General features: G+C 38.5%; 1 protein-coding gene across 4 annotated transcripts; it reads right to left on the reverse strand.

The window, feature by feature from the left end:
* Positions 1–1,162: 1,162 nt before the first annotated feature.
* Positions 1,163–7,411, reverse strand: hsd17b3 (hydroxysteroid (17-beta) dehydrogenase 3). 4 transcript variants are annotated; one of them, XM_068311893.1, is made up of 11 exons: positions 7,185–7,411; positions 4,255–4,301; positions 3,941–4,016; positions 3,711–3,818; positions 3,515–3,582; positions 3,012–3,056; positions 2,745–2,779; positions 2,530–2,611; positions 2,392–2,457; positions 2,144–2,293; positions 1,163–2,025 (listed from the first exon to the last, which is right to left on the reverse strand). In XM_068311893.1, the coding sequence occupies exons 1-11, from the start codon at positions 7,273–7,275 to the stop codon at positions 1,915–1,917; spliced, it is 879 nt and encodes a 292-aa protein (XP_068167994.1). In that variant the 5' UTR covers positions 7,276–7,411; the 3' UTR covers positions 1,163–1,914. The 4 variants fall into 4 exon arrangements, with proteins under 4 accessions (XP_068167994.1, XP_068167993.1, XP_068167991.1 ...); XM_068311892.1 differs by lacking the exon at positions 7,185–7,411 and adding an exon at positions 6,626–7,095 and having other exon boundaries at positions 1,163–2,010; XM_068311890.1 differs by lacking the exon at positions 7,185–7,411 and adding an exon at positions 6,626–7,084.
* Positions 7,412–8,478: the final 1,067 nt, after the last annotated feature.

Raw genomic sequence — 8,478 nt, forward strand, 5'->3', positions numbered from 1 at the left:
ACTTCATTGTAGATGCTACCTACTCGAACAAGATAACGTATTTATCCACGTTCTTCTCATTAAAAGGAGGACCCAATTGAATGTTTTTACTCACATTAATGTCTGTGAGTCTCCCTGTAACTGGAAAAGTGGCACCAAGCTCTAAAGTTTGCTGCTCAAACTTTTTAGTTATAAGGTCATTGATAAAGCGCAACTAGTTCTCCATCCACTGAGTTAGCCTACAATATTGCTTTTTTTGCCAGTCTTAAAACAACTATCTCATAATGATCAGCAATTAACAACCGATTAGCCATAGTACACTGACCAAACATCTTTAAAGATAGAAAGTCAAAATAGTCAGTGAACATAAACTCTATCTTGAATGTCCTACCAACTCAGCCTACTCAAACTTTGTCCGCAAAATTACCAAACATACAAAACGGCAGCACGTAGTTCCAAAGCCCAGATCCACAAACTACTAAAGCATCCTGAAATAGGAGCCTACTGCTCTGAGCCATCCAGATTCCACAAAACACATTGGAAAATTGAAATACTGTACTCACTACTGATACTCTGTCCAAAGATCAGAGTCTGTTAATAATGGTTTATGCAACATCAAATGATGCGATGATGTTATGGCCAGAGTCCAAATTCAGGTGTAGAGTGCCATTTATTTCAATCATAGTTGATGGGAATTAAATATTGAAACAGTAGTGACAACTGTGCATTTCACTCCCTAAATGGGTGAATATAAGATTGCCATTCCCAACAAGTTGTGCCTGCCTGCCACTATTTGTGCAACAGTGTCCATGATGACTGTGAATGTCCTTGAGCGGCCCAGCCGGTCAAGGCCGGATTCGGCCCAGACTTGAATCCGATTGAACATCTCTGGCGAGATCTGATAATGGCTGTGCACTGATGCTTCCCATCCAACATGATGGATCTTGAGAATTGCTGCAAAGAGGAATGGGACAAGCTTCCATCGATCTATAATCGTCTTGTATACAGCCACTTTTCCACTCTACAGGTCATAGGTGGTGCTGGAGCCTATCCTACATGACTATGGGCATGAGGTGGGATAAGCTCCGGACAAGTTGGCAGCACATCATGGGCATACCAAGCTTGAGGTATATTCAAAAAGTATTGAGTAAAGGCTGTGAATGTTTATTTATCTATTTTTATTATTTTTTTCTTGGATATATTACAACAGACTTCACACCTTCTTTACTTTTGCAACATCAACAACAACATCTGGAAAAAAAAGGGCTGATGGCTAGAAAACATTTGGGTTGTAAAATACCCGTCGCCAGCATCAAAAAACGATTTTAAACACTTCTCTCATCACAATATGTTTTCAACCAATTCATACATTGAATTTTGACATTAATTGAGGCACATTATTTTTTTCAACCATCCATTTATATCCATGTGATGTCTTTTTTTCTTTTTTTTTTTACAAAATTTACAAAAGCAAAACAAAACATTGTTTTCAATTGTCTTTATTAGGTGTGTAGAATTTTGAGAGAAGAAAATCGATTTATTCCATTTTGGAAAATGTGGAAAAAGTACTGTGTATACCTTCCACATGAACTGCATAATGAGATTCTTGTTTGTAATGCATCAAACTATAGCATCCCTGCTAAAATATATCACTTAATAGACACATTAAAACACTGAAAAGATCATTGTACAGTACATGATACAGGTGTAAGTAATTAAGTGAGTTTGTATGATAAAAAGAAAATGTATAGAGGGATAAACACAGAGCTACGGATATGGAAAAAGTATACAATAAAAATACAAAGAAACATAACTGTATGAAAACTAATACTAGTAGCTCAGTTTATCAACAGTATTTCCATAATTATAAATTATCATGTGTTAAATATTCAAGCCAGACGGGTTTATATTGCTGTTCACCGCTATTTACTGTCTTCAAAAGCTGCACTCCCTCTGTGCTACTTTCTTCTTGACATAGTCTTGTAGGCTGTACAGCAAGGGCTCTGCATAGAGAATCTTCAGAGGGATGATCTGAAGTAGCCAACCCTGAATGGAAATGCACGCACACACACATACACGCACACATCCACAGGAATACATAAGTCTCTAACATGCAACTGCTCATTATTTGGCCCCATCAGATGCTTGTGCCATTGAGTCCTACCATGACTATATGACAGATGCTGCCATGGGTCTTATCTCCCGCTCTGATGTACTGCAGGGAGCTTTTGACAAAGTCTTCTGGGGTCAGAGTCACCATGTTAGTTTCCTGGTAAGCTGTCATTCGAGTGGAGACACCAAATGGAGCCACTGCCTGAGAAAATATGATGAATCAAGACAATCACTTTGAAGTCTTTCGCTCTTCTTTGATTTACAGATCTGCAGATGGAGATTAGATAAGAACTAGAGTACCTGTATAATAATCCCTTTACTTTTGTATTCAGCCTGAAGACCTTGAGAAAATCTTTCTACAAACACCTACAGTAATACAAATTGGAACATGAATTATCCTGTGATACGACTTAAAGGTACACATAGTGCTATACTTACCTTAGTGGCAGCATACAGGGTGTACATGGGGAATGGGAGGGAGGCGGTTCCAGATGAGACATTCACAATCACCCCTTTTCTCCTGCAGCAGCACAGGGAAACAGTTGTGATCTTACACTTGTGTCTAGAATCTAAATCCGAAACATGATGTTGTGATTTTTTTTTTTAACATCCTATAACAATTATTGCTAACGAAGACAATATGAGTAACTAACCTATTCTCCATTCTTGGAAGAACTATTTTGCACATCTGAAAGATTAAAATTAAGTCAGAATGAATGGTCAAAATTTATCTGATCGAATATTGATCACATAAATATGGAATATATATAATACATTAATACAATACAGGAATGAAATACAACTATATAGAATGTGGAAGTCATTATATGGAATTTATTGTGTTTCATCCGACACACTTTTCTGCACAAAGAATTTCCTGAAATTACAAACCGAAGTTCATTATACAAACACTCTCTTACCTTGGCCACAGTTTTTACATTGCAGTTTATCACCTTTAAAATTGTCTGAAAGAACAAAATTAAAACTGTTGTGATATTCAAGAAAAGTTAACAAGGTGGGTGGAGTTGTTTTAGGAATATTAAACCTGTGTGTGTGTGTGTGTGTGTGTGTGTGTGTGTGTGTGTGTGTGTGTGTGTGTGTGTGTGTGTGTGTGTGTGTGTGTGTGTGTTGTGGAGAGGGCATGTATTGCACACACATGCCTTAATTCACACATGCACGCAGATGATGCAACAAAAATGCATGTCAAAGGTTCCACATTATTTCACTGACTCTCACGTGGAGACACCATGCCAAGAAATGCAGTAGAAGACACCCAGCAAGTTGTTACACAACACAGATGTTAACAATTTTGGCCTGAAAATCCTTACAGATGCTGTTCTATATTATGAGGAGGTAAATATGTTGTGGGGCGAAACTCTGAATGTAAACACAGCATTAGCTCTTAAATAAAAATGGCACTGACCTGATCTAGCTCTGCAGTCTCAAGGAATTTACAGGGGATCATGCTGGGCAGCATACCAACGTTATTGACTGGGGTAGAATAGAAGAAGGCCAATTGTCAAAGGAGAAGATATTGCATATCCGATAAACAATGCTTTCTTGAGTTTGTTGTAGCCATTCATATTTCATAGATTATGTGAAATTAAAAAAAATCCAACCTAAAACCCCTATGTTGAGGTCTTTAAGCTGATTCTCAATGTCACTAAAGACATTTTCCGTGACGAAATCTGTTACTATTACTTTCACCTTCTTCCCTGTAGTGTCATCTAAGAAGAATGAAAAATTGGGGTGAGTAATGTACTGTTAACAGAGGAATCTTACAGAGAGATTATTTGTGATAATCAGTTTTGTAGCATAGCGACAATAAATTAGGGGAAAAAAAGTTTACTTATTTCCTTGGCCACCTGGTCCAGTTTCACTTTGGTTCTACTCATGAGTACGACGTTCAATCCTTGCTCAGCCATCTGTATCAAGTGCAGTGGTTGGTAGCAGAATTGCCAAAGACAGGGATTAGCGGATGTGCATCAAATAAAAAACTAAATATAACCTGCAGAGAGAGCTGGACAAGGCTTCACAGTCTTGGTAAAACATTATGATGTGGAGCAGATGATTTACATTTGAATGTGTTCTCACTTAAGTTTTAATACATACAAGTGTCAAGTTGAAAAATACATAAATGAGTGATAAAACAATTGCACTTACCGCAAATGCATATGCCCTCCCTATTCCTTCCGATGCACCCGTCACCACTAAAAGAGGGGTGCAGAGATCTGAGTTACAGTTTCTTTCATAACATTCTCTTTCAAACACTATGAATCATTGATACCATTCTCTTTACATGCCCATCCCATCCTGTTGGGTTTACACCATGCCCAACCTATCCTGTTCTTACAGGCTGTACAGTGTGTTCCCCTGTTCTGATAAAAAAAACTGTTGGGACAAACAGGAAGCGCTTGTTTGTAAGTGATCTCCCCCAAAAATCAAAGGCTCTTATACTCCTGATTATAAAGTGATGGGCATCAATATCACTGTGATTGGTGTCTGGTTTTCCAGGTTGGACTGTTAAGGTTAAATAAAGCTCAAATGCAAGCGACAGTTTAGTTTTCCTTTGACTTATAAATGAGTTTTAATGCCTTTACTTTTACCTAGTGAAAGAATAAACAGGATGTATGTCTTTAATTTTCTCTGAAAAGATGAAAAATAATTTGTTTCACTGGAAGATGATTCTTATTATGGGGTGTTCCTCACTTCAGCAACAAAGCTTTGTGAGATCAGAAACCTGTAAAATAAAGGAAACTACAAATGAATAATCCTACAAACTTTTGTGTTGAGGTTGTAACAGTCTATAGACAAGGTTGTGGTTGGAAGCTACAATAATGAATAAGTATTATGAATAATATCACAATATTTGGTAACAATGACTTTGCATCTCCAGTTCTTGTTCATCACAGTAGTTCTGTTGTCCCCATCAAACCTACTCCATGCTCTAAAGCAGTTTTTAGCTGATAATGAAGTCATTGCAGTGATGCTAAGCACACACAGTGAAAATCAATCAAATGTGTGTTGCATATATTTGTGCCATACATTTTTCAGTGTTTTTATAAAGAATTTAACAATATATTGATTAAAAACATAAAAGAACTGCCATGCATAAACAATCAATCCTGACACAGGTATTTCTACCAATGCAAATATAATACAATCAAAGGCAATGGTGCACACATGCATCATCACAGACAATTGATTTTATATACTTTTTACACACATATATTTTTCCATTTGTTGACCCACATACCACTTTTTTTTTTCTCAGGAAACTTGAACTGGGAAAAAAACACAATTGTGTGAAACTGCATTTGTGCAGATGTGCATTCAGCGTTCCAGGGCAGAAATTAACACTGAGGGACAGGGTTTGTGCAACCTAGAACACACTGTTCTGATGGCTGTTTTTCTCCACTGTGCTGGAATGGAATGAAAGTGGACTTTGGAAAGAAAGGACAGATCAGCCCAGTATACTCTGCTTTTTTATACGAGGCCCCTTTAATGACTGTGGGAGCCTGAATAACCTCTTCAGTAGATGCCAAAAGATTTTTTTTTTGTAGGTTGATGAAACCTTTCTGGGACCTGTGGAGGAATGTGTGTGTGTGTGTGTGTGTGTGTGTGTGTGTGTGTGTGTGTGTGTGTGTGTGTGTGTGTGTGTGTGTGTGTGTGTGTGTGTGTGTGTGTGTGTGTGTGTGTGTGTGTGTGTGTGTGTGTGTGTGTGTGTGTGTGTGTAATTACTGTGCCACGGTCTGTGAGGTGAGCCAGTGCTGACCACAGCATGTGCCCCCAATTGTATTAAGATTAAAATGCACTAACACTGTTCTCAAGTTCACATGGTTACATGGTTTTATCGACACCAGCTGAAGTGCTGTTATAAACTTACTTATCATCATTTATTTGTCATGCCATCGCTACAATTACTTGACAGTAGAATTTTCAAGAAGAGCACAAAAGAACATCAATAGCATGATGTATTTCTGACTGTAGTGCACTAATTTGCCTCCAATGATGTACAGCAATTTTTGTGCACCAGGAATTGATTGGCAGGAACATTCTGCAGGTAAAATAAACCGAATTTTCTGTAATTTAAATACTACTGTAATTAAAGCACTTCATCCAGAGGTATGAATAAGTAACTCTAGGTTCAAAGATTAAACAAGTACAGTACAATCTTTGCAACAGGGGATATTGTGAATTAAGTTTGAAACTCTTTGTTTATAGTTACCAATTGTTTGTCATGCATATTTGGGGGTGGAGAGTGCATGCCCAGACATATTTTGACATCTAATAACTAACACCACTGCTTATGCTACTACTTATGCTACTACTTGTGCTAATACGTACATACAGTACACATAAACAGTTATATAAACACAAATTGTGTTGTACTGAATAAAAATCCTGAGTGTTGCAAGTGATATTTGTCTCATCAATCGAAATCATAGCGGTAGTCAGCCACATATGGTGTACAGTAACATACATTACAGTCCACACACGCATAAACAAAGAAATACATGAACACAAATCTCACCTGCCCACTCTCCCATAGAGGTAAAAAAGGACTTTGACACTGGAAAGCATATTTTTGGAAAAAGCATCCTACTGAAAAGCAGCAGTTTCCCACCAAAGTAAACAATAACAGCAGTACCAAGAGAAATGAAAAACAATTCCTTTAAATCCATGTTTGTCCAGCACAAAACAAATTTCAACTTTCTGTCTCCTCAAAGTCTCAACAGTTTTTCACTAAAAATAAAGAATGACGGAAAAAGGGATTAGCTGTGCCAGAGGACACTCCCATTTCAAACACTCATGCACACACATGCAGGCTCTTACTCTATCTCCAACTTGCGTAGAAAAACATACAGTGCATGTTGTAACGAAGCATATCACTATTCAGCCCCAAGTAAGACATATTTTTAATTGTTTGTTGATATCCAACAAGTACTAACTCAGGAATCTTTTTATAACTTAAAAACTTTTTTATCACAATTTTCCATATTTTCAATTTTTTGATAATGTTCACGGGCATCATCCAAAAAAAATCCCATATCTTAACAGATACAGTTGTACAAAGAAGTCAGGTCAAATACCTTGTTCATTCTTCAGATATCTCTTGACCCAAAGAATGTGCGTTTTACACATGAATATCAATAACTTCTCATATTCTGCAATTCTATTCATCTAAACCAAAAGCTGTCTCCTGGACCTCATCCCAAAAAGTTTGCACTTCCCTGTTAGATATGATAAGTCTGCCCTTATTAACAGGCTCTGTACAACAGTCCTTCAAACTAGCTGTAATTAAAACTCTCCCTCATAAGTGAAGCACTGGGGCTTTGGTTTGAGTTCAGTGGCAAAGAGAGTGAGAGAGAGAGAGAGAGAGAGAAAGAGAGAGAGAGAGAGAGAGAGAGAGAGAGAGAGAGAGAGAGAGAGAGAGAGAGAGAGAGAGAGAGAGAGAGAGAGAGAAGGCAGTTTCGTGAAAGGGGGACAAGGAGAGAGAAAGCTCATTATCTCAGGGATTTTGTGTATAATTGATCACTCTCTCACCTTCATAGCGTACTGGACCTGCTGCTGCCATTGAAATTGGAGATAGGAAGGACTAATCTGAAAGAAGCTGAAAAGCTTGCAGTTGTGCTTAAGTTTACCATTTTTGCTTTGCAAAAATAAACTCATCAGTGCTGTCACTGACAGGAGCAACTGTGGTGCCGAAGTACCACACAGTGATGAAGATGACAGATGAGCAGGAACACTGAGTGCAGCTGGTACTGGCACTAGCCCAAATGCTCCATGGGTTAAGGCCATGTAATGGGAGCATGACGCAACTGGAGTTCTGGGGGTGCTCCGTCTGCCACTATAGGTCGAGAAGGGAGCACTACCTTCCAGCAGCGGCTGATAGATGCAATGGAAAAGTGAGTGTGGCTGGGGGATCCTGCTAGTGAGAATATGTTGGAACATCTGGTCCTGGAGCTGTTGATGTGGGGCATCTCAACGGGGTCCTGTTAATATCTGGCATCACTGGCCAACAATGGTGAAGCAGTCAACACCTTCAAAGTCTCTCTCTACTACAGGAAGTAGTACAACTTCTCATCCATCCCTCAAGCCCCAACACTCCCTTCCCTGCTTTTTCCTTGCTTGAACCTCAGGTATTTGCCAATCAAATCTCTCTTTTGTTGCTTTCTCCATGATCCAACCCCTGCAGGAGAAAAAGAGCCAGGGAAAGAGCGGGAATCATCCCAAGTGTTTTTTGATAATCTGATTGCTTGCCGTTCCTCATATTGCAGTGGACTTAGAGGTCATTGCCGTTGTGATTGGAGTCTTGAAGAACCAGTTTGAAAGGAGATGGAAAACTGTTTGTTGTGTTGGGGTTTTTTTTTTTTAATTAATTTT

The sequence above is a fragment of the Antennarius striatus genome, chromosome 3 (assembly GCF_040054535.1).
Source record: "Antennarius striatus isolate MH-2024 chromosome 3, ASM4005453v1, whole genome shotgun sequence".
NCBI classification, from domain to species: Eukaryota; Metazoa; Chordata; class Actinopteri; order Lophiiformes; family Antennariidae; genus Antennarius; species Antennarius striatus.

Excerpts from the sequence above, each read along its gene's own strand:
- hsd17b3 (XM_068311890.1), bottom strand. The coding sequence starts at position 6,776 with ATGGATTTAAAGGAATTGTTTTTCATTTCTCTTGGTACTGCTGTTATT. Across the intron at positions 3,057-3,514 it reads AGACTGCAGAGCTAGATCAG|ACAATTTTAAAGGTGATAAA; the intron begins GTCAGTGCCATT and ends TTGTTCTTTCAG. Across the intron at positions 2,612-2,744 it reads CTTCCAAGAATGGAGAATAG|GAGAAAAGGGGTGATTGTGA; the intron begins GTTAGTTACTCA and ends GTGCTGCTGCAG.